This window comes from Mirounga leonina, unplaced genomic scaffold, assembly GCF_011800145.1.
Source record: "Mirounga leonina isolate KUSES-001 unplaced genomic scaffold, KU_Mleo_1.0 Mir_129, whole genome shotgun sequence".
Classification (NCBI taxonomy): Eukaryota; Metazoa; Chordata; class Mammalia; order Carnivora; family Phocidae; genus Mirounga; species Mirounga leonina.
This window is the reverse complement of record NW_023270323.1, coordinates 44,856,245-44,883,472: the sequence shown is the minus strand read 5'-3', so window position 1 is coordinate 44,883,472 and position 27,228 is coordinate 44,856,245. Positions and strand designations below refer to the sequence as shown.

The 27,228-nt window shown below is 39.8% G+C and overlaps 1 protein-coding gene across 9 annotated transcripts in view; it reads right to left on the bottom strand.

Moving 5' to 3' along the window:
• Positions 1–10,987, bottom strand: part of KCTD8 (potassium channel tetramerization domain containing 8) — a 238,303-nt gene extending 227,316 nt beyond the window's left edge. For 6 of the 9 annotated variants that reach the window (XR_004679232.1, XR_004679234.1, XR_004679231.1 and 3 more), the window contains exon 1: positions 9,689–10,987. Coding sequence is in view for 4 of the 9 variants with exons in the window: in XM_035005055.1 (XP_034860946.1) it covers positions 9,689–10,655 (967 nt within the window). In the remaining 5 variants the exon portion in view is untranslated. The other 3 variants (XM_035005054.1, XM_035005057.1, XR_004679235.1) reach the window with 2 other exon arrangements.
• Between the last annotated feature and the right edge of the window lie 16,241 nt (positions 10,988–27,228).

The window sequence follows — 27,228 nt, the reverse complement described above, 5'->3', positions numbered from 1 at the left end:
CCACCTCTTCTTTATCCATTCATCTGTCGATGGACATCTTGGCTCTTTCCACAGTTTGGCTATTGTGGACATTGCTGCTATAAACATCGGGGTGCACGTACCCCTTCGGATCCCTACTTTTGTATCTTTGGGGTAAATACCCAGTAGTGCAATTGCTGGATCATATGGTAGCTCTATTTTCAACTTTTTGAGGAACCTCCATACAGTTTTCCAGAGCGGCTGCACCAGCTTGCATTCCCACCAACAGTGTAGGAGGGTTCCCCTTTCTTTGCATCCCCGCCAACATCTGTCGTTTCCTGACTTGTTAATTTTAGCCATTCTGACTGGTGTGAGGTGGTATCTCATTGAGGTTTTGATGTGGATTTCCCTGATGCCGAGAGATATTGAGCACTTTTTCATGTGTCTGTTGGCCATTTGGATGTCTTCTTTGGAAAAATGTCTGTTCATGTCTTCTGCCCATTTCTTGATTGGATTCTTTGTTCTTTGGGTGTTGAGTTTGATAAGTTCTTTATAGATTTTTAAGAACTTTGATAAGTTCTTTATAGCCCTTTATCTGATATGTCATTTGCAAATATCTTCTCCCATTCTGTCAGTTGTCTTTTGGTTTTGTTGACTGTTTCCTTTGCTGTGCAAAAGCTTTTTATCTTGATAAAGTCCCAATAGTTCATTTTTGCCCTTGCTTCCCTTGCCTTTGGCGATGTTTCTAGGAAGAAGTTGCTTTGGCTGAGGTGGAAGAGGTTGCTGCCTGTGTTCTCCTTTAGGATGTTGATGGACTCCTGTCTCACACTGAGGTCTTTCAACCATTTTGAGTCTATTTTTGTGTGTGGTGTAAGGAAATGGTCCAGTTTCATTCTTCTGCATGTGGCTGTCCAATTATCCCAACACCATTTGTTGAAGAGACTCGACACTATATATTTTTTTTATTATTTTCTTCTGTTGTATTTAGCTTACTTTTTCCCCCAATGTAAATAGATTTTAATGTGAGAATGGTTACAATATGGTGGAAATAGCCTTCTAAGTTAACTGCTGAACAAGCATTGAACTAAATTTGGTGAATAAACACTGAAATAATGAGCATCCTACCATTATCATGAAGTGTGTGCTGTTATTGCCAGCAAAGTTGATTTATTTTTATTAACTGTCTTGACACAAGGTTAATGAATATAAGTAAAATTGATATTGCAATACTGATCATAAAATAGCAATATCTGTTAAGTGTATTTTAAAGTAACTTTTAAAAACTAAGAGTTGAAGGCGCCTGGGTGGCTCAGTTGGTTGAGCGACTGCCTTCGGCTCAGGTCATGATCCTGGAGTCCCAGGATCGAGTCCCGCATCGGGCTCCCTGCTCGGCGGGGAGCCTGCTTCTCCCTCTGCCCTCTTCTCTCTCGTGCTCTCTGTCTCTCATTCTCTCTCTCTCAAATAAATAAAAAAAAAAATCTTTAAAACTATGAGTTGAGATTGCAATATAGAATTAAACAGATCCTCACCTTTGTAAATACCTCCCAGTATAGTCAAATAATTCCTGACCTTATATTACACCTCAGTAGGGTCTGACTATGTCTGGAGGTAGCAGCCACTCTACATCTAAGATGTTTTGAAAGGCAAGTACTCAGCAATGTGATTGCAGGTAGGTTGCAGCACAGAGCATTTGCCCAACATTCTTCATATCATTTAAATATAAATAAATGTGTGTGGGGATCTGTGTGTATGTTTACAATGCTAACAAGTTCATTTATAACATTATTTTAATCTGCCTCTATTTTTGTTAACATTTTACTTATATTTATTCTTTATAGGTGCTTGTGTAACAACTTCGCACGTCTTTACTCATGCCTCTTGCTAATACACTCATACCTAGTAACATAATTCATAATTACACAAAGTTCACTGAGATCACCATTTAAATGCAAGGCCTCTTTCATTCATATTTGTATGTCTTGTCCCATGGTGGTGTAGCCCGGTAATTGCTCAATAAGTTCTATTTAAATTGAAGTGATGGGGCACCTGGGTGGCTCAGTTGGTTAAGCGGCTGCCTTTGGCTCAGGTCATGATCCCAGACTCCTGGGATCAAGCCCTTGCAGGGTCTTGGGATCCAACCCTGCTCAGCGGGAAGCCTGCTTCTTCCACTTCCTTTGCCCCTCCTCCCTGCTTGTTCTTTCTCTCTCTTTCAGATAAATAAAAATCTTTAAAATAAATAAATAAATAAATTGAAGTGATACTAAATCTTAATTCAGTAACTACCTTAATGGAACCGCCAACATATCTAGTTCATTCATTAATTTGCACTCTTTTTCAAAAAACAAGTATTTGTTGAGTGTTTAATGTGTACTAGCCACTGCACTGGGAGCTGAGAACACAAAAGACTTGGTGTCAATTTTCAAGGAGAGGACTAATGCAGAAGATCAATATGAAATGAGATTGTCACATGATCCAGCAAAGCCACTTCTGGATACATAGCCAAAGGAAAGGAAAACAGGATCTCAAAGAGATATCTGTACTCCCATGTTTATTGCAGCACTATTCACACCAGCCAAGATACGGAATCAACCTAAGTGTCCGTCAATGGACGAACAGATACAAAAGGAAGGTGTGGTATATATCCAATGGAATATCATTTAGCCAAGAGAAAGAAAGAAATCCTGCCATTTGTGACAACATGTACACACCCTGAGGCATTATGCTAAGTGAGATAAGTCAGATAGAGAAAGACAAATACCTTATGATACCAATTATACATGGAATCTAAGAAAAAGCTTGTAGAAACAGTACAGAATGGTGGTTACCAAGGGCTGACAGATGGGGGAAATGGGGAGATGTTGGTCAAAGGGTACAACTTCCAGTTACCAGATGATTAAGTTCTGGGAATCTAATGCACAGCATTGTGATTATAGTTAACAATAATGTACTATATACTTGAAGGTTGTTAAAGTAGATCTTACACGTTCCGGCCACAAAAAAGAATGGTAATTATGGGATATTGAGGTATTGGCCAATGCTACAGCGGTAATCATATTGCAAGATATAAATGTATCAAATCAACATGTTGTATACTTTAAACTTACTAAATGTTGCATATCAATTATAGCTCAATAAAGTTAGGAAAAATGGGATCTATCAAGAAAGGAATAAAGAGAGAGAAAGGGAATTACATATTGTAGGAAATGCAGTATGGACTCTTCACCTAGGCAAGCGCAGAGACTAAATGCAAAAGGATTCTACAGCAAGGGTCACTCAGTGTTGCATGACTATGATACCAAGGAATACACTTAAACCCAATGGGTTAGGATACAACCTTGTAAATAATACAAGCTCAGCATAAAATACTTCATCTACTTTTGTTTTTGAAGGTGCAAAATACTGCTAGCCTTGTAGGATAATTAGATTTCATGAAATGCTCCCACACAAAAGTGAATGATGGGAAGTTTACAGCTGATAGGCACAAGACATGTATATCAAGTCAGCAGCTAGAGAGGTTCACCATTACCCTTAGAACTTGTAAAGCAGTTAATCTGTTGGGGTAACTCTGAAATCCTATGAATACAGTTGTTCTCATCTTTAGGCAACTCCTTTCAAAACCTCCGGTGGCACAGCCTCTCACTACTAAAAGAATAAACTCGACTGGAAAAGCCACCAGCATGTCTTGCAGGATAGTGGCTGCTACTAAATGCTGAGAGTTTACTCAAATACCCTGAAGTTAATTCAAACAAGGGTTTGAAAATGACACCTGTAAATAAATATAAATTGAAGGGTAATCTAAAATGCTACTTTCCAAATACTTCAAATACACATTTATATACAGTACACATAATATACAGATTATATATAGAGAGGGAGAGTCAATCTCAACACCCAGCTGGTATTTAATACTGTTTTGAACTTAATTATACTAAGTATATAATTTAATGTCATTAACCAATATCCAGAACCAACAGACTATATGTAATTAACAAAATTGATTTCAACTAAAATAGCCTCTTCATTATGCCACCTTCTAAGAAAAGAACATATAAACATATAAAATGAGTTCTGATACACAAAGTGAAAATGAATTTTCTATAGAAAAGGAGTATGCGACCACCTTAGCACTGTCTAAATTTAAGCCAGTTTATCAAACTTATATTACTTGTTCCCCCCAAAAAGTCCTGAATTGAGTCAAATGGTTTGTTTTCTTTAGTTTAAAAAACACTCATAAATATGGTAGCCTTATGCAATAAAAATTAACCCTTTTATCAAATAAAGACATAAAATATGTATTTACTATATTCTTATGGAAATTTCATGTAGAAATATTTGATTCATTCATACATAGTTCACACTACCTTTTTTTGCTTATAGAGCTAAGTTCTAAGTACTCAGTGGACATTGAAATATACTTGTCAAATTGCATGAAACAGGTATAGTTTTTATATGTTTAGGAGGAAGAGCTTTGAAGTAAGAACCATTCAAATTCCATCACAGCCCCATATAGGTCTATGACCCAGGGATGTTATTTAACCTTTTCAAATCATAGTTTCCTAACTGGAGTATCAGGGAATCAAGCTCAAGGAAGAAGTAAATAAGTAATGTGTATAAAGCACATCAAAAAATTAGGTATACAGTAAATGTTCTTTTTATTACACGTTCTGTATTTTGAAAAAAAAATCAACTTTTTTCTAAGCTTACAGGGAAAGTATTTAACATCAACATTTATTTATAATATTGTCTCTGGTAAAGGGCATGTATTATACTTTTATTATCTAAGATGTCAGTAAAAATGTTAATGTCATGGGGGAAATGTCAATAAGTATAATAAATGTACAAAACAAAACAAAGACAGCATACAAACCATTTGTATAGTACAACAACAATGCATAGAAAAAAGACTGGAAGAAAATAAATCAAGATTTTATTAGCAGTTACTGTTGGTGATTTTTTTAATTTTACTTTTCTTTTATAAAATTCTTTACCTCTGAACCAAATAATGCAATATAAGTTAAAAAAAAAAAGAAGAAGAAGAAGAAGATAGCAGGAGGGAAAGAATGAAGGGGGGGAAATCGGAGGGGGAGACGAACCATGAAAGACGATGGACTCTGAAAAACAAACTGAGGGTTCTAGAGGGGAGGGGGATGGGAGGATGGGTTAGCCTGGTGATGGGTATTAAAGAGGGCACGTTCTGCATGGAGCACTGGGTGTTATGCACAAACAGTGAATCATGGAACACTACATCAAAAACTAATGATGTATGGTGATTAACATAACATAATAAAATAAATAAATAAATAAAATAAAGGTATGCATCTAAATAGATAACTTTTTGAAGATGTTTGTTAGAAAGCTTTGAATACAACAGGGCTGCTAACATAGGACTAAATAGCTATTTGAATATTTTCAACTCAACTAGCTATCTTCAACCCAACACAGTCAAGTAAATCAAAACAGATTTGAAAGAGTAGATATAAGAATCCATTTTGACAAATCAGAATTCACAGCCTAGTTCAATAATAGCATTAATTCCTAGATCTGGTACTCTCATACGTCACAACAAAAAAAAATGTACACCAAACTTAGAGTATATCAAGTGCATCCTGGAGAAATGTATACTTTCACACCAAATATTACTCAACCAACCTAGAGAGTACAAAACTGGAAGCACTTGAAATAAGAGCAGTACTACCATTCTGTAAACACCTGATTGTGAGAAATAAAGGATATATATAATGTTTATTTTAACTATGGGTAGTCTACATATCACATGCCAAGCCTATAACTATTTATTGTCGATGTAGTACAATGCCAACATAAAATGCCTTGTCTTCTAGATACAGCTAAAAACAGCCACAAGCACACTTAACAGACACCCTCCACCCAAAAAACAAAAAGCACAGAAATCACTCTGCTTTCCTTCAAGAAAAGACAATCTTCAGTATTAAAAGAGTGATATGGAATGGTAATATCATTAGTATAGGTTGCAGAGTCTAAAAGACTTGGTAAAATAATGAGTTAACACTGAGAATAGATAAAAGTGTCCATCCAGCCAAATGAAGTTGGTATTAAATGTTTAATAGCCTGTATATAACCTTGAGCCTTGGAACCCAATGACCTGGATACCAGCACTTAAGGAGATAATGAATCTAGCTCAGTGTTTGTCAGAAAATATTACCAAACTTTCAAGTCCTAGTAGAGAGCATTAAAACACTTCTTGGCCCTGAATGAGAAAAGAGTTCTGTTGGAGTTGACCCAAAAAACTAACTGTAGTATGACCGGCAAACCTAGGTGACTTGAACTTGGCCTGAAAAATCCAAGTTCCAAGAAAGAACTTGTTATTAAATTGGTCATGTCAAACTTTTGAAAGTTTATTGTTATCACTGAATTGCAAAATAATTTTCTAATAAACTTTATAATTAAATCAACTCTACTTAGTATGTAACAAAGTTAAAATTTAATATTGACAAGAATAATAAACTTGGTATAATATGACTTATAATTGTAACCACTAACATTTGTTAAGCTTTTATTATATGTCAAGCACTGGTCTAAGGACTTTACATGTATTCTCAAATCCTATAAAACTGGTACTATAGGGACGCCTGGGTGGCTCAGTCAGTTAGACGTCTGCCTTCCACTCTAGTCATGGTCCCAGGATCCTGGGATAGAGTCTGGCATCGGGCTCCTTGCTCAGCAGGAAGCCTGCTTCTCCCTCTCCCTCTGCCCCTGCTTGTGTTCCCTCTCTCCCTGTGTCTCTCTCTGCCAAATAAATAAATAAAATCTTAAAAAAAAAATTGGAACTATAATAACCCCCATTGTAATACAGGTAGAGGAATGGAGACTCAGAAAAAGTAAGTAATTTAAGCAAGATAACACATTTGGCAATGGCAGTGTCTGGGATTACCAAACCATTTGCCACTCTCTTCCCATCTATATAGAAATTCAGGGGCAAAGGGGGAGAGGGAGTAAGGAGCTGAAACTGATGTTCCAGTGTATAAACTACAATTCTATAGTTTTCAGAGCATGTTTATGCTGCTGATTTCACACATAGCCAGAATTTTAAAGGGGTTAAAATGACTGATACATGTTATACACTAAAATAAATATTTGTTGAAAAAACTGTGTCAAAGGGGAAATAAAAAATAATACGACCTCCTTCTACCTCTAAAATATAGTGGGCAAACAAGTTCATTCACTAATTTTGTTTTTATGAATAACACTGAATAGTTTTCTTAAATAGAGACTGCTAGACAAAATAATTATACTCTGTATACTTATATCATTACTTAAGCTGAAGGGAATGGAAATATAAAAACTTTACAGTGTATTTCCATTCACCAATATTAAAAGAAATCCTGTGCAAAATAATCTGTGAAAATATGCTACAATCTATACAAAACATAAAATAAATGCATATACAATAGGATTCAAGATAAATTTTACATCACAAATAGGTTTTATATTACATTTGGTTAGTCAATGACTAAAATACCAGTTCAGGAGAACATTATTTAACCTGGGCTTGTGTATTTTCCCCCACAGAATAATCAATGAAGAAGGCTGTGGGTTGCTTAGATTTCTAGGACTTTTATGAATGAAGCTCAGAGCTCATTAGTTGTGTGAGTACTCTGCACATAGTTATTTGTAATACAGATATTTTATTTTATTTAACACTTCTTCTGGCTCCAGAAGTTAAATATCCTAAATTCCAAATATCTCTCGAATTACCTTATTAGTTAAATTGCATGAGTTTCCCACTGCAATAAAGTATTTTAAGGACATGTTTTCAAAATTTAGAGACAACCTATGTTCTCTTTATAAACAAAATAAACATGTTCGAGTCCACAACTCCCTAGGGGAAAAAGAAAGGCCAACACTGTGAAAGATCGCAAAATGCAAGAATCTTAACCACTGAGCACTTATGCTCCTATCTTCTCTAACAAAAACCTCTAGCCAAAAGAGAGTCAAAAGTTCATCTCATCTTCTAAAATGCTTGGAAGTACACCCATGTTGGAATGACATAAATGTTTAAGAGCTAAAATGCTAATAAAGGTCCCATTGATAAAGGATAAGATGTAAACAGCGATGCTAAAAAATGTTTTAATTACTTAATACCTATTGAAGGGATCCCAATTTTATGTAAGCAATAAAATACCACCTTCCTTTAGGCTACTTTTCTATCAAACTTCTTTACTGTGCAGTAGATAATACCTTGATATAATGAAGACAATTAGATTTTTATCTACCACTACAACATGCACTTTCTTTGCTTCTCTGTGAAATGGTTTTCACGGGAAATCCAGCACTATTAAAAAAGACAATCTAACACGAAGGCCCTGTGTGCTGTGTTGTGTCACCATATCTCCAAGGTTACTAGAACATACAATGAGCACCTCCCCATCAAGCTTGCACCTGTGCAAAAAAAATAAAAAAAAAGTCCTTTCCACTTCTCCAGTCAAAATAAAGTGCAATAAATTGTCTAGTTCCCAGTGAGTGAATTACCAAAAGAAATAGATACAATTAAAGCTGGTCTATTTCTATCATAAGCTGTCAATGATATTCTCCCTAACTCTACAGGCAAGTTTTAAAGCTTCTTGTATTTTGCCAAAGAACAAACGTTTGCCAAATGATGTTCCTGCTGCCATCCCAGCTGGCTTTTCATTTGTCCAAACAGCTCTCTGGTTGTGGCCCTCCTCGTTTGGTAAGCGTCACTGATTGCTGTGCTGAGCCCATCCTCCCAGCCCCAGTGATATTTGCTGTAGTCCTTGAACTCGATCCACAGAGCCCCCTCCGGAAGCGCACTACAAAAAGCACCATGCCAAAGGCTTTCCGGATCCTCACCCTCATTCTCTCATTTCAGAGAACCACGGCATTTCATTCCCCCCTGGGAAAGTGGACTCAATCCCCCTTTTGCACTTGAGGTGCCCAGAAAGGAAACACAATCTCACTCACACACACGCACACGCACACGCACAACGTCCGTTCCTAATCTCCAACCTGACAGCAGAAGACATCCAAACTCCAGTTCCCTCCACCCTCCGCTGTTCAGAACACCCAGCAGTTAACTGACAACTGGCGTGGGGGAAATCTGAGGTTTCTGTGAGTCGGTGGACACCTCTTTCCCACCAGCTGCTCTCACGCCCCGGCCCCCTAGGCAGCTCGGGGGGCACGGTGGCCCTTTCTCTCCTTGCCCCCTTCCGAAAACACCCGTAATTTAAGCTCCTGCGCCAGACAGGCACCAACTGGAGATGATCCTGGCGTGCGCCGTAATGCCTCGATGCCGAACTGCCCTCTGTAGGGACACCTCTGAGACCCACATAAGTTAACCCCAGGAATTCCGCGGAAGCAGAGAGAAGGAAGAGGACCTACGCGCGCAGCTTTGGGCTCCCGTCTTACCCCGCCCTCGGCAGAAGGGAGCCCAGCGCCTCCAAGAGCAGGGCAGGGTGAGAGAGGGCAAAATCAATGAAGTTAAGAAAGAGGACTGGTTGGGAATCGCGTGCTCGCGAGTTGAAGAAGACGGGAATCGAAAGGGAGATCACAAGGGACGAAACCGTAAATTGCGTCTGCAGCGTGACGGGGCCGTGCAGGGAAAGCCCGTCGCACTTACTAGTTAACCAGCTCCCGCCCGGGACACCGGCCCCGTCTGGGGTCCAGCCGGGCTCAAACCCGCCGCGGGTCGGCGAAGGGGCGGGAGAAGAAGGAGACGCGGAGACCGGGAACTTACGGAAGAAGATGTACTCGGTGTAGCTGCTCCAGATCTTGTCTTCGCGGTACTGGTTGACGTAGGCGGCGGTGCCCGAGGAGTTACACGCCACCATGTGGAAGCCAGCCTCGGACAGGCGATCGAAAGCCTGCTCCAAGTAGGTGAACTTGAGGTAGAAGCGGGACGTGTACTTCTCGGGCGGCCGGTCAGGGTCGCGGCTCTCGTTGAGCGTGTCCCCGAAGACCTCCTTGGCCAGCGCGATACGCCCGCACACCATGATGCGCGCCACACGCCGGAACTTGGCGTCCGCCTGGTTGTCTCGCACCGTGGTGTACGAGCCGCGGTAGCCGAGCGTGAGGAAGCCCGAGCGCTTGTCCGGCGCGCCGCCGCCGCCGCCGCCGCCGCCGCCGTGCGCTCCCGGGCCCGAGGGCGCGGCTGCGGCCGCCCCACGCAGCAACAGCGCGTCGCTGCTGCCCTGGGAGACGTTGTCTTCCAGGTCGCTCTGGCAGCCCTCGTCGTTGAGTGAGTTCTGCTTGGTGACCTTGGGCGACAGCAGCTTGACCAGGTCGGTGAGCTGGAAGTACTCGGCCTCGCGCAGGAGCCGCTCCTTCTCGGGGAAGTGCTCCGGCAGCGCGAGCTGCTTGTCCCGCAGATAATCGAGCACGTACCTGAAGAGGAAGCCGTCCCGGTCGATGAAGAAGCGCGCCCGGCTGTCCCTGGGCAGCTCTCCTCGGCGTCGGGCGCCGCCCCGGGGGCTGGAGGGCGAGAACATGCTGGCCAGAGTGCTGTCCGGGACGCTGAGCAACGTCGAGTGCTTGGTCACATAGACCTGGCCGCCCACGTTGAGCTCCACCACCTCGGGGAAGGGCGAGGGCACACAGGGCCCCGGGGCGGCGGCCGCAGACGCGCCCGGCGAGCTGGACGAGGAGACCATCTCGCTAATGGGCAGGATGGTGCTGCCGCCACTGCCCGTGTCCTTCAAAGCCATGGTCCCCCCGCCGCCGGCCAAGTGACCCGGGAGAGCAGCACTTTCTCCTTCCACCCTCGGCGGCCCTCGGCCTTGGCGTGTGCCTGGTGCGCCCTCGGGCCGGGCGGCACGTTCCTTCGGCCGGGCGTCCCCGTTCAGGGCTCGGGGCAGCGGCGGCGGCGGCGGCGGCGCCCGGGCTCCATCGGGGGAGCGAAGCGCGGGAGAAGAGCCCCGCGGGCGCCGCGGCGGCGGCAGGGGCGCGAGGAGGAGCGGCTGCTCCTTTGGGTGACGGCGGGGAAGTGTGAGAGAGACTTGCGAGAGGCTGTTGGGCGGCCGCTCGGCTCCCCGCGGGCAGGGCGGGAGGAGGGGCCGGAGCCAAGAAAACTCGCCGCCCCAGCAGCTTGCGAGCGCGCAGCCCGCTCCGAGCGCGGACGGTGGCGCTAACTACTCCTCGCAGCCGGGGCGGCGGCACTGACGTCAAGCTCCGGACTGGGACCCGAGCCGCAGCTGTCACTTAAAGAGATAGGCGCCAGCCGCTGGCTGCGGGCTCCGACGCTAGGGGGCGGGGCGGGGGCCGAGCTGGGAGGAGATGCTGCTTGGCAGCCCGCGGGGAGAGCGAGCAGGGAACCGAAAACACGGGGAGAAGGACAGCGTCTCTCCTTCATTCATTTCATTCTTTCCAGCCGTCCGTCCCTCCGTCCCTCCCTTCTTCCTTCTCTTCCGCCTTCCCTACCTTCCTTCCTTATTCTAATCCCTGTTCGCCCAGTAAAATTAATTTGGCTGGGGAGGAGAGGGGGTGTTTGTTTGGGGCGGGCGGGGCGAGGAGGTACGCTTGCATTAAGGTGGGAAGTGGGGCAGGGAGCAGTGGGCATCAGGGGGAAGGTAGGAAAGTTCGGATTATAACAAAAATGCGAGGCTCCTAATCTGAAATTACTACAAATGTTGGCGTGCGAACAGTGATTGCAGACTACATGGCTGTGAATCTCTTGCGGCGCTTTTACCATAGTTTTTGAAGTGAAGGGAGAAATGCCCGAACCTCTATTGCAATCAGTTGTCATGATTTCATATTTAACTGCATGCGATACGCATAACTGAAGAATCTTTAAAATCTGATTTCGGTTCACAAAATTAACAAAGGATTGTACGTAACGTAACTGTTTTCTTCTCTCGTCTTTTCATTATTTGATTCATAGAAAATGCTTAATAAATGTTTATGGAGGAAAAGACGCAACCAGGGAGGAAACTTACTCCCTGTTCCTACTTTCCAATCCTGATCAGTGCCTTCATTAATCTCTCCATTTTCCTTTCAACTCCACTTCTAACCCCAAGAGCCAAGCCACAAGTGAAAATTATATGAATTTAAGCTCACTAATTTCCACCTGTACGTAGCACAGGTACAGTCTGCAAGATCATCATTATTTGTGATAAAGAGTTAGGATGGAGGCGCCTGCGTGGCCCAGTCCATTAAACACGGACTCTTTTGATTTTGGCTCAGATCATGATCTCTGGGTCATGTATCTCAGAGTCATGATCTCAGGGTGGTAAGATACAGGCCCAGCCCCAAGATGGCTGGCTCTGGGTGTGGAGGCTGCTTAAGATTCTCTGTCTCCCTTAAAAAAAAAAAAAAAAAAAAAAAAAAAAAGTTACCTAGGATAGCAGTGCAAATGAGAAATCTCCTTTCTAGTGGCTATCCACCTCCGGCATCCTTTTGTGTTCAAAAACATGAAGAATCATTGATTATAAAATACAAAAGTGAAAAGAGTATACTGTGACACAATGTAGTTTGTTTCTATGATTATAATAATATTACAGATGAACTTTATCCACTAATAGATAAAATAATGTATAGACTTTTTTTTTTAATTCTAAATGCCTACTTAGGATTCCTTCTCTGAATCCACCAAAAAAAAAAAAAAAAAGTACTGGATTTGAGATAACAGTACTAACCTCAATTTTTTATAAATAATACATTATTCTTTGGAGAGTTATAAATAATATTTAATTAATTTATCCTTATAAGCGACATCCACAGAAAATGTTATGTCAGTTTTGAAGTTAGGTTACCTGAGACTGAGAGAACCTAGTGGACCAATGAAGGAACACAACACATATCTTCTAAGACTGAGACTTAAAACTGGGTTTACAGTATGCATCTTCATGCAATCCTCTTATATGAGCCTATTGCCCTCCAAATTTATAAACTGATCAAATTAAGAAGCAGAATTAATTTTCACCTTATTCATTTAAAAGCTAACAGCGCAAAGTATTTGGAATTTAAAATAATAGTTCCTGGAAAATGAATTAATAGGAGCTTTATAACCTTTATAGATGAATAAGTAATAATGCCTCAAACCACTACTAATGAAGTCCATTTATCATGAGGCAAATATCCCTAATGATAAGTATGGTACAGACCATAGAATCGCAATGAAGTGGACATAAAATACATATGCATATGTATTTATGAATATGAGGTCGCCAATATTATCAGGTTAAAATCCATTTTAATTTTTTAATTACATAAAATACGCTTATAAGATAAATGGTCTAAAATTCATACTCTAAATGAATCATCTTAGAAATTTTTTTTTTAAGATTTTATTTATTTGAGAGAGAGAAAATGAGAGAGGGAGAGAGCATATGAGAGGGGGGAGGGTCAGAGGGAGAAGACTCCCTGCTGAGCAAGGAGCCCTATGCGGGACTCGAGCCGGAACTCAATCCCAGAACTCCAGGATCATGACCGGAGCTGAAAGCAGTCGCTTAACCAACTGAGCCACCCAAGTGCCCTCATCTTAGAAATTCTTAATGAATTGCATTGTGTGCTATACTGCTTCTTAAAATAATTCCTTCAGTGTTGATTGAACATTTCTCCTTCATCCCTTCCCTCCCCATATTCCTCTGACTCTCACTTCCTCCCATAACTAAACGCTCTAACAAAACTCCATACCAAACAAACTGCAGGTCCAGAATGTCTTTCTGCTAGGAATGCCTTCCTTTCCTATCAGTTCCCTAATCCTTTCCCCCTGTTTATCTCTTCCCTGAGGTCTCAGCTTTAATAGCACTTTCTCTGGAAATCTTCGTCTTTTTATGGAAACAGGTGTTCCCTCAGCACTCTGTGCTCACACATGGGCAGGGTTTATCACACTGATGTGTCATTGTCTCTCATTAAATTGTAAGTATGGCATATAACCATATGCACTATTCTATCCCCAGCATGGTGCCCAGCCCATAAGAGATAGAAAATTTCTATTTGTTGAATGTTTACTGCATATAAATATGTTCATATCATGAATGGATGATGAAGTGTCAACTCTGTGCTAGACACCGGGCTACACAATGAGATTGCAGAGATAAGTAAGACTTGGTCCTTCAAAATTCTAATTAGGAAAAGTGAGAACAGAATCTGATCAAAACAAACTCAATCTAAAAGAAAAGGGAAAACTAAAAAGATATCTACACTATTGGAACAATCATTTTAATGAACTGAGCAATCAACACAAATACTATACAGGGATACCTCATTTTATCGCACTTCAGAGATTCTGCAGTTTTTAAAATTGAAGGTTAGTGGCAACCCTGCATTGAGCAAGTCTATTGACCCCATTTTTCCAAAAGCATTTACTCACTTCGTATCTCTGTGCCACATTTTCACAATTCTCACAAAATTTCAAGCTTTTTCATTATTTTTAGAATTGTTATGGTGATCTGTGATCAGTGATCTTTGATGTATTATTGTAATTGTTTTGGGGTGTCACAATCCATGTCCATATGAAGCAGGCAGCTATTCCTCCATCTCTCTCCCTCTCCTCCAGCCTCCCTATTTGCTGAGACACAACAATATTGAAATTAGGCCAGTTAATAAACCTACAATGGCCTCCAAGTGTTCACATGAAAGGAAGAGGCCCACTCTCTCACTTTAAATCCAAAGCTACAAATGATTAAGCTTAGTGAGGAAGGCATGTTGAAAGTTGAGATAGGCTAAAAACTAGGGCTCTTGTGCCAAACAGTTAGCAAGTTGTGAATGCAAAGGAAAAGTTCTTGAAGGAAATTAAAAGTGCTACTCCAGTGACCACATGAATCATAAGAAAGCAGAACAGCCTTATTGCTGATATGCATAAAGTTTGAGTGGTCCGGATAGAGGATCAAACCAGCCACAACATTCCCCTAAGCCAAAGCCTCATCCAGAGCAAGGCCCTAACTCTCTTAAATTCTATGAAGGCTGAGAGATGAGGAAGCTGCAGAAGAAAAGTTTGAAGCTAGCAGAGGCTGGTTCATGCAATTTAAGGAAAGAAGCCATTTTCATAACATCAAAGTGCAAGGTGAAGCCGCAGGCACTGAAGTAGAAGCTGCAGCAACTTATCCAGATGATCTAGCTAAGATAATTCAGAAAGTGTCTGTACTAAACAACAGATTTTCAATGGAGACAAAACAGCCTTACATTGGAAGATGCCATCTAGGAGTTTCATAGCTGGAGAGGAGAAGTCAATGCCTGACTTCAAAGCTTCCAAAGGCAGGATGACTCTTGTTAGCAGCTAACACAGCTGGTGACTTGAAGTTGAAGTCAATGCTCGTTTACCATTCTGAAAATCCTAGGGCCCTTAAGGGCCCTATAAGTTCTCTATAAGTGGAAAAACAACACCTGGTTGAGAGTATAACTGTTTACAACGTGGTTTACTGAATATTTTAAGCCTATGTTGAGACCTACTGTTCAGAAAAAGAGATCCCTTTCGTTATGATTGCTCATTGACAATGCACCTGGTCAGCCAAGAATTCTTATGGAGGTGTACAATGACATTATGTTATAGTCATGCCTGCTAACACAACATCTATTCTGCAGCCCATGGGTAAACTGTCATTTTGGCTTTCAAGTCTTAATACTTAAGAAATACTTTTTGTAAGGCTATAGCTGACACAGAATAGTGATTCCTCTGATGGATCCAAGTAAAGTAAAATTGAAAATCTTCTGGAAAGAATTCAGGATTCTAGATACCATTAGGAACATTTGTGATTAATTTGAAGAGGTCAAAATATCAATATTAACAGGAATTTGAAGAAGTGGATGACTCACTTCTGGATGGATGGAAAGTCATCCATCACTCATGGATGACTTGTAGGGGTTTAAGACTTCAGTGGAGGAAGAAACTGATGTGATGGAAATAGTGAGAGAACTAGAATTAGAAGTGGAGCTTGAAGATGGGACTGATTTGCTGCAATCTCATCTTATAACTTGAACACATGAGGAGTTGCTCCTTGCTCCTTTTGAATTAGCAAAAAAAAAAAGCTGTTTCTTGAGATGAAATCTACTCCTGGTGAAGATGCTGTGAAGACTGTGAAAGTGGTAACAAAGAATTTATGATATCACGTAAACATAGTTAATAAAGCAGCAGCAGGGTTTGAGAAGATTGACTCCAATTCTGAAAGCCCTACTGTAGGTAAAATGCTACGAAAGAACATTCATTGCATGCTACGGAGAAATCGTTCATAAGAGGAAGTCAATGAATATGGCAAACTTCATTGTCTTATTTTAAGAAATTCCCACAGCCACCTTAACCTTCAGCAACCATCACCCTGATCATTCAGCAACCATCAACATGAAGGTAAGACCCATACCAGCAAAAAGACTATGACTCATTGAAAGCTTAGGTGATGGTTAGTATATTTTAGCAAGAAAGTATTTTTAATTAAGGGATATACACTGTGGGTTTTTTTTTTAGACATGATGCTCATGAGTGCTTAATAGACAACAGTATAGTGTAAACATAACTTTTACATGCACTGAAGCAAACAAAATTCATTTGACTCTCTTTATTGCAGTGGTCTGGAACAGAACCCACAATATCTCTGAAGTATGCCTGTAATCAAAACCATTTTGCTCTAAGCTACAAACATCAGTAGTGCTTCCTAGGCCAACTTGATCATAAAGATAGGTCCTTAAGATCTTCTGTTGCTGTGCAAAAATAAGATATCGAACTTCTCTGACTAGAAACTACGCTAGATCACTTCACATTTCTAGCACATTTTAAAATAACATAGTCAAAACTGTCTCTAAAAGCACAGCAAACTAACCAAAAAGGTTATATTGAGTCCAGATTAAATAATTTTTTTTTAAAGATTTTATTTATTTATTTGAGAGAGAGAATGAGAGAGCACATGAGAGGGGGGAGGGTCAGAGGGAGAAGCAGGCTCCCTGCCGAGCAGGGAGCCCGATGCGGGACTCGATCTCGGGACTCCAGGATCATGACCTGAGCCGAAGGCAGTCGCTTAACCAACTGAGCCACCCAGGCGCCCCCAGATTAAATAATTTATAATTTAAAACAACAAATAAAATATTTCTCCACTAGGCTGAGAATTACTTAAAGGCAGGTATCTTCTTTGATAGAAGAAGAAGAACATAGAATAAAGTCAGGTCAAACTGGGTTAAAATCTAACTTTGTTTCTTGCTAGGTTTTTGATTTAAGCAAGTTACTTAACCCCTCTAAACTTCAGTTTTCTTGTGGATACAGTGGAAATTATAAAGATCACAGACTTCTCACTGTGATATTATGTCCAATCAGAGGCACATTCAAGTTTAATAAAGTTCACGAAATTTATTATGTCTGTTTTACACCATTGTTCTGAGGGATGACAGCAGAGCTACATCCTAACTAGACAGATCTGAGTTCCCAAGCAGATTATTATAATTATATATGATTTTAGCAGCTCCACTTTCCTTTCAATTGTTTCATCCCTAGGGCCTGAGGTAACATAGTCCTACCATCTTGAACATCCCCGCACCATCCCCAGCATGTCCTTTGCTGTCTATAGCCATTTTGTCCCTCTCTTGTTGCCCTTTATCATCCTAGACGCTGATATAATTTCATTGGTTTAATTTATTTTGGCCCTTTTCTTTCTTTAAAAACTTTGTTCAGTCATTTGACTGTGATCAAGACCTTGTATCCAAGGCCAATTGCGATTCTAGTTTTCAGGAACATTTCCTGGTATCTGTTTATCTTATTCAAGGCAGTTGAAAGTTTTACCAAACAAACAAAGAAACAAAATTCAATTATTTGTAGTTCTACGCAAAAAGTCTGAATTCTTTCCTGAACCAGGAGCTCTGCGGTTTTTAGAGCACTGGGCTATTACATAAAAAATATGTCAGCCACACATGTAATTTGAAATATTCTAGTAGCCACATTAAAACAGTAAAAGTGAAATAGGTGACATTATCTTAATAATGTCATTTATTTAGCCCAATATATCCAAAATATTATCATTTCAACATGTTGTTAATAAAAAAATTATTGATGGCATAATTTACGTGTTTCCAAACTAGGTTTTCCAAATATGGTATTTTGCACTTATAACACATCTCAGTTTGGGTATTTCATGTGCTCAGTGGCCAATGTGTGTTGCACAGCCCATCTCTGGAGCATTTGTGAGTCAATACCTACTTGTTTTGAGGATTAAGTAGGATAACATGTCTTTTAAATGATTTCCTTACAGGACTTGTAATGACAGGAGGCTGGAATTCCACTTGAGTGGAATCATTGACACGTGAAATAGGGACCAGGAAGCATCTCTCCAGCCAAAAAAAAAGGAAGAGTTCTAAAAAGAAGAAAAATAATAATATATACTCTATTTGTGGAAGAATTTGGGTTCCTCTTTCACACCTATCATACCCCTATATCATGAAATTGAAGCACATTTTTCTCACACACTACACTTGTAAAAAGGGAGCCAAGCCAAGGGCCAGTGGCCGTCTACAGGGTAAAAGCAAAAGGTTTGCTGCCAGAGCAGGGTCAACATTGGTAGGAACAAGACTGAATATAGGATGGGAAGGACCACCTTCAAATTCAACAATTGCAATAGAATCTGGGGAAAGTTGGAAAGCTGAGTATAGAAACTAGTTCACTCCAAAAATCTCATATAACAGTTGTCAGAATTTCAATGATGCTATGAAATGAAAAATTTTGGAAATGAGTTATTCAGAAAACTCAAAGTATTGATGCTTGATGCACATGTTATATAGCATATTTCTGCAATTTAAATAACAATTTGATAGAAGTTCTTATTCTATATTATAAATTTTATGGAAACACTATTAAAGGTTAGGGTGACACATGGTAAAACTCCATTAAGTTAAATACCCAAAGAAATTAATGAAAGTGTGTAAAGATTATGGTTCAATATATCTAGGCACTTAGTATAGTGTCTGGCACATAAAAAGTGATCAATAGATGTTTGTGAATAAAATCATTTATAAACCATTTTCAAATTAACGTGTATGATGTAAAGGTCATGTTTTCAGAGGTGGCTCTATAATTAATATATTGAATGTGTGTGGAATGCACATGTTGAGGGTAATTTAGCAACAGATGGTCTAGTATTTCATCTTGCCCAACTGGCTGTCTCACTGAAACATTGCTTGGCTCCCCAAAGCTTGGGGGAATAAAGAAAATAATTCTCCATAACCTTAGAACATTCTGGGTAGTAATTTTAGGCTGGAATTTGGGGATAATATTCTGATCCAGATGGATTCTAAACCTTTTCAGATAACATAACCCAGGAGTCTAGAACTAGAGATATTATACCCATAATATAAATCTTATCAATTCTGTGCTGCAATTAAACAACAAAACGTCTCACTGATTGGAAGAAGATTCTAAAATATAAGCACGGTAATGTTAATTTCTGATAACTAGTCAGATTTTCCCTTGGAAATGCCCCAAAATTACAAACTTTCCTTAAATTTATTCTGACTAGTAACTATTTATTAACTGATGGGTTTGATTCCATTATCAAAAACCTAATCATAACTGTAATTCAACCATTTCCTATACCTTTTAACTTTTTGTCCTACTTAGTAGGTTTGTCAAAAGGATTATTTACATAGTGACTGGAAGGTGTTTGATCCTCCTCAAAGGAAGTTATGATGGATCCCAAATAGCATTATTATAAATATTATACATCTCCTGTGATACTTGTCTCCACTGGGAACAAAGGGTGCGTTGGATCTATGAAATTAGTCCTTCAGTCTGAGGCTTGCAGCTTGTAAAATGTTTGATAACTATCTTAAATCTAAAAAGAGGTAATTAAAATTTTAAAATAAATGCTCCCACGTAATCTATTATTAAAAATTATAAATGTAGAGTATAGATGGGAATGCTGATAGTTTGATATAATAAAATATAGTATATATTTATTTACACATAAAATTGACTCTCCTGTCATTGGGATTTTTCAAAAGGATGACTGAACATTTGTCAAATGACTGTGGTCCTTGGTAAGGGTTAATTGTCTGAGCCTGGGACAGTACCTTCACTAAACTGTAAGGTCAGACTGAACCATATGAAATTTTGTAAAATTTTGTAAAAACTGTTGAAAGCTGGTAATGTTAGAGGAAAAGAAGGGAAGATAGTGGACTAGTAGGAGGACCCTAGGCTTGTCTTGTCCCTCAAGCATAGCTAGATAAATATCAAATCATTCTGAACACCCAAGAAACCTATCTGAGGACTGACAGAACAAACTGTACAAATAGAGGGAGAGAAGAGTCCACATCATGGAAAGTAGGAGGTGCAGAGACCTGGTTTGGGAGAGAAAAGGGTCATGGGTGTGCAGAGGGGAGGGAGCCCTGATCACAGAGAGAGGCCGGTACATGTATGAGGGAGAGAGAGAAGAGAGCACAGGGGATGGCCCAAGGAAAACACTTCCCCAAAGCCATTGACTGGGAGAATGAGAGGGGCTGATTTTTGTGAGTTTTTACAACCAGTCTTTGGGTCTCAAAGACTGGAGTTTTAGAGGTCCAGGGTATGGGTGGTATTGAACCTGGTGGGCACTGCAGAGCTCCTGTGGAGAAGGACAGGAAGAATCACAGCAAACTGACGATCCGCTGGGATGCACTGGGAGAGACAATTCTTCCTTCTTGGAGTGTATCTGGAAGAGAAGGCATTGCTTCTTAGGGGACAAAAGAGCCGGCAGATGCCATTGTCTTCCCCAGCCCCTTAAACATAGGGACAGAGACACCCGCTGAGGGCAGCTAACCTGGACATCTGCTTTTTGCTAGCTTTACTCCAAACTCCAAGCTCCAGTGTGTTGGTGGAACTACCCTTCTAGGATAAACCTGCACCTGTCCCAGTGTGGCGAGACCCTCTCCCAGAGGACCAGTGTGGGTCTGTGCCATACCAGGTCCCTAAAGTTTGGAATTTTAAAACTCAGCCACCTGCCTAAGGTAAAACACAGGTGCACTGCACTGCCAGGTGGGCAAAAGGCCAGGACACAGACTGGGTGAAGGCAGGGACCTGAGAGATGCCCGGGACACACTAGGGAAGACTGCTTTCCTGGGAGGGCTTCCTGGACAGCAGTGGGTGTAAAATCTCCTCTCTGGGGATGAGGGAGACAGCTGGTACCATTTTTCTCCCTGGTCCCTCAGCATAAACTAACTTCAGTAAGCAGCATAGTGCCAACACTGGAAGCCTAAACCTCTTACACCAAGCCCTGCTTCCCTGTGCTCGGCAGGCCCCTTTTTTACAAGGGCAAGTGTGATTGAGAGCCAGAACAACAGCAGGCCCCTCCCCCATAAGACCAGCATAAACCCCTGCACACACCAAGTCTGCTAATCATAGAGTGCTGCAAAGCTTCAACTCTAGCGGAAATAGCATCAGATCTCTTTTAACAAGCAGACCAGAGCACACTTAATTAAAACTTGCCACACTCTGGTCAAGGGCCAAACACTCCCTACTGCAGGCAAGAAGAAACTCTGCAGGGGACCAACCTGAGGGAAAGAACAGCCAAAACACAGTAGCAGAGTGCACACAGCATACACCAGAAACACTTCCTGAAACACCAGGCCCTGGACAGTATATGACCTCTTCTTAATAAAGCTGTTACTCTCAGGAGCAGAAAACATAACAGGCTTTCCTAACACACAAAAGAAGACAGAGACCTAGACAAAATGCCAAGATGGAGGAATTCATCCCAAAAGAAAGAACAACAGAAGGTCATAGCCAGGGATCTAATCAAAAATAGATATAAGTAATATGCCTGATTCAGGATTTAAAACAACAATCGTAACAGTACTAAGTGGGCTTAAGAAAACACCAGTGAGTCCCTTACTGCAGAGGTAAAAGACCTAAAAACTAGTCAGACTGAAATAAAAAATGCTATAACCGAGATGGAAAACTGACTGAATGTAATGACCACAAAGATGGAAGAAGCAGAGGAATGAACAAGTGATATAGAAGATAAAATTATGGAAAATAATGAAGCTGAAAAGAAGAGGGAAAGAAAAATATTGGATCATGAATGTAGACTTAGGGAACTCAGTAACTCTATAAAGCATAAAAACATTCATATCATAGGAGTCCCAGAAGAAGAAGAGAGGGAAAAAGGGACAGAAGTTTTATTTGAGGAAATTATAGCTGAAAACTTCCTTAATCTGGGGAAGGAAACAGATATCCAAATCAAGGAGGCACAGAGAACTCCCATCAAAATCAACAAAAGCAGGCCAACACCAAGACATATTGTAGTAAAATTTGCAAAATATAAAGAAAAGGAAAAAATCCTAAAGGCATCAAGGAAAAAGAAGTTCCTAGCTTACAAGGAAAAACAAATAAGGTTAGTAGTAGACTTTTCCACAGAAATGTGACAGGCCAGAAGAAAGTGGCAGGAAATATTCAACATTCTGAATGGGACAAATATGCAGCCAATATCCTGCAAGATTGTCATTTAGAATAGAAGGAGAGATAAAGAGTTTCCCAGACCAACAAAAACTAAAGGAGTCTGTGACCACTAAACCAGCCCTGCAAGAAATATTAAAGAGGATTCTTAGAGTGTGAAAGAAAGACTAAAGGCAACAAAGACTAGAAAGGAACAGAGAAAATCTCCAGAAACAATGACTTAGTAAGTATACAATGGCACTAAATTCATATCTATCAATAATTACTCTGAATGTAAATGAAATCAGTGCTTCAATCAAAAGACATAGGGGATCAACATAGATTAAAAAAAAAACAAAAACCTATCTATATGCTGCTTACAAGAGACTCATTCCAAACCTAAAGACACCTACAGATTGAAAGTGAGAGGATGGAGAACATTTATCATGCTAATGGATGTCGAAAGAAAGCTGGAGTAGCCATACTCATATCAAACTAGATTTTATTTTTTTCAAACTAGATTTTACTTATTTTTTTTAAGATTTTTATTTATTTATTCATGAGAGACAGAGAGAGAGAGGCAGAGGGAGAAGCAGGCTCCCAAGGAGCAGAGAGCCCGATGCAGGACTTGATCCCAGGACCCTGGGATCATGACCTGAGCCGAAGGCGACGCTTAACCATCTGAGCCACCCAGGCACCCCAAACTAGATTTTAAACCAAAGACTATAACAAGAGATGAAGAAGGGCACTATATCATAATAAAGGATCTACAATTGTAAAGATCTAACAATTGTAAATATTTATGTCCCCAACATGGGAGCATCCAAATATATAAAATGATTAATAACAAACATAAAGGATTTCATTGATAATAATACTAGGGACTTTAACACCCACTTACAGCAATGGACAAATCATTTAAGCAGAAGTTCAACTAGGAAACAATGTCTTTGAATGACACGGTGGACCAGATGGACTTAACAGATATATTCAGAACATTTCATCTTAAAGCAGCAGAATACACATTCTTTTTGAGTGCACATGGGACATTCTCCAGAAGAGATCACATACTAGATCACAAATCAGACCTCAACAAACACAAAAAGACTGAGATCATACCACGCATGTTCTCTGAACACAACGCTATGAAACTTAAAGTCAACCACAAGAAATAATTTGGAAAGACCACAAATACATGGAGGTTAAAGAACATCCTACCAAAGAATGAATGGGTTAACCAGGAAATTAAAGAAGAAATTAAAAAATACATGGAAACAAATGAAAATGAAAACATGACAGTCCAAAACTTTTGGGATGTGGCAAAAGCAGGCATAAGAGGCAAGTACACAGCAATGCAGGCCAACCTCAAGAAACAAGAAAAATCTCAAATACATAACCTAAACTTATACCCAAAGGAGCTAGAAAAAGGACAACAAATGAAGCCTAAAGCCAGCAGAAGAAGGGAAATAATAAAGATTAGAGCAGAAATAAATGATGTAGAATCACAAAAGAAACAATAGAACAGATCAATAAAACTAGGAGCTGGTTCTTTGAAAGAATTAGTAAAATTGATAAACTCATGGCCAACTTTTCAAAAAGAAAGGAGAAAGGAACCAAATAAACAAAATCACAAATGAGAGAGGAGAGATCACAACCAACACCACAGAAATACAAACAATTATAAGAGAGTATTATGAAAAATTATATACCAACAAATTGGGAAATCTGGAAGAAATAGATAAATTCCTAGAACCATATAAGCTATCAAAACTGAAACAGGAAGAAATAGAAAATTCGTATAGACCGATAATCAGCAAAGTAATTAAATCGGTAATCAAAAATCTCCCAACAAAATAAAATGCAGGACCCAGATGGCTTCCCAGGGGAATTCTACCAAATATTTAAAGAAGAGTTAATGCCTATTCTTCTCAAAATGTTCCAAAAAATAGAAATGGAAGGAAAACTTCCAAACTCATTCTATGAAGTCAACATTACCCTGATACCAAACAAAGACCCCACTAAAGAAGAGAATTACAGACCAATATCACTGATGAACACAGATGCAAAAATTCTCAACAAAATCCTAGCAAATTGAGTCCAACAGTAGGTTAAAAGAATCATTCACCACGATCAAGTGGGATTTGTTCCTGGGCTGCAGTTTTGGTTCAATATTTGCAAATCAACCAACATGAAGCACCACATTACTAAAAGAAAAGATGAGAACCATATGATCTTCTCAATAGATGCAAAAAAAGTGCTTGGCACAGTACAGCATCCATTCTTGATAAAAACCCTCCACAAAGTAGGGATAGAGGGAACATAACTTGATAGCATAAAGACCTTGTAGGAAAGACCCACAGCTAATATCATCCTCAATGGGGAAAGACTGGCAGCTTTTCCTCTATGGTCAGGAACAAGACAAGGATGTCCACTCTCACCACTGTTATTTAACAGTACTAGTTATTTAATAGTACTAGAAGGCCTAGCCACAGCAAACAGACAACAAAAAGAAATAAAAGGCATCCAAATCAGCAAGGAAGAAGTCAAACTTTCAATATTTGCAGATGACATGATACTCTACATAGAAAACCTGAAATACTCCACCAAAATATTGCTAGAACCGATACATGAATTCAGTAAAGTCACAGAATACAAAATCAATACACAGGAATCTGTTACATTTCCATAGACCAATAATGAAGCAGCAGAAAGAGAAATCAAGGAATCGGTCCCATTTACAACTGCACCAAAACCCATAAGATACCTAGGAATAAACCTAACTAAAAAGGTAAAAGATCTGTACTCTGAAAACTATAGAACACTTATGAAGGAAATTGAAGAGGACACAAAGAAATGGAAAAACTTTCCAAGTTCATGGATTGGAAGAACAAATACTGTTAAAATATCTATACTACCCAAAGTATTCTACACATTTAATACAATCCCTATCAAAATACCACCAGCAGTATTCGCAGAGCTAGAGCAAACAATCCTAAAATTTGTATGGACCTACAAAAGACCCCAAATAGCCAAAGCAATCTTGAAAAAGCAAAGCAAAGCTGGAGGCATCACAGTTCCAGACTTCAAGCTGTATTACAAAGCTGTAATCATCAAGACAGCATGGTAATTGCACAAAAACAGACGCACAGATCAATGGAACAGAATAGAAAACCCAGAAATTGATTCACAGTTGTATGTTCAACTAATCTTCAACAGAACAGGAAAGAATATCCAATGGAAAAAAAGATTGTCTCTTCAACAAATGGTATAGGGAAAACTGAACAGCAACATGCAAAAGAATGAAACTGGACCGCTTTCTGACACCATACACAGAACTAAATTCAAAATGGTTGAAAGACCTAAATGTAAGACAGGAAATCATCAGAATCCTAGAGGAGAACACAGGCAGCAACCTCTTTGACCTCGGCCATAGCAACTTCTTACTAGACATGTCTCCAGAGACAAGGGAAACAAAAGCAATAATGAACTAGTGGGACTTCATCAAGATAAAAAGTTTCTGCACAGTGAAAGAAACAGTCAGCAAAACAAAAAGGCAGCCTTCAGAATGGGAGAAGATATTTGTGAATGACATATCGATAAAGGGTTAGTATCTAAAATCTATAAACAACTTATCAAACTCAACACCCAAAAAACAAATAATCCAGTTAAAAAATGGACAGAAGACACAAAGATGCTAACAGACCCATGAAAAGATGCTCAACATCATTCATCATCAGGGAAATACAAATCAAAACTATAATGTGATACCACCTGACACCTGTCAGAATGGCTAGAATTAACAACATAGGTAACAACAGATGTTGGCAAGGATGTGGAGAAAGGGGAACCCTCTTATACTGTTAGTGGGAAGGCAAACTGGTACAGCCATTCTGGAAAACAGTATGGAGGTTTCTCAAAAAGTTAAAAATTGAATGACCCTGTGATCCCCCAATTACACTGTTTTTATCCAAAGAATACAAAAATACTGATTGGAAGGGCCACATGTGCCCCAATGTTTATAGCAGCATTACAGACAATAGCCGAATTATGGAAAGAGCCCAAATGTCCATCAACTGATGAATGGATAAAGAAAATGTGGTCTAGATGTATATACAATGGAATACTACTCAGCCATCAAAAAGAATGAACTCTTTCCATTTGCAAGGATGTGGAAGGAGCTAGAGTGTATTATGCCAAGCAAAATAAGTCGGTCAGCGAAAGACAAATACCAAATGACCTCACTCATATATGGAATTTAAGAAATGAAACAGATGAACATAGGGGGGGAAAAAGAGAGAAAGAGGCAAACCATAAAACAGACTCTTAACTATAGAGAGCAAACTGAGGGTTGATGGAGGTGAGGTGGATGGTTTAAATGGGTGATGGGTATTAAGAGGGCCACTTGTGATGAGCACTGGGTGTTGTATGTAAGTGATGAATCACTAAATTCTACTCCTGAAACTAGTATTACACTATATATTTACTAACTAGAATTTAAATAAAAACTTGAAAAAAAAAAAACAATAAAGCCATTTTGTCATAGGGAAGAAAAAGAAAATAGGCAATATTTTCTTAATAGTTTCAGTAACAAGGACAGACAATGAATCTAGCACCATATCAGTATACGCTTAAATATTTAGAAATGCGTAATTCATAACTTGAGTTTTAAACATGCATATGTAAGTGTGCGAAATATTTATGATTTTTCAAAAAGAAAAGTTCTGTCTACCACTTTACTCTTTTTTCCCCTCACTACTTAAATATAGTTTGTACAAAAAACAATTTGTTTCTATTTGGCTTGTGTGTATTCTGAATTTTCCTTCACATGTGTCTATTTTCTATCTCTACCCAGATAACAAATTCTTTGAAAACAAGGACTATTCTCCAGTTGTTTTATTTCCAATTCAGTGTTCTGCATACAGGAAGCTTAAAATGATGATGGGCCAATTGTTGATCTACAG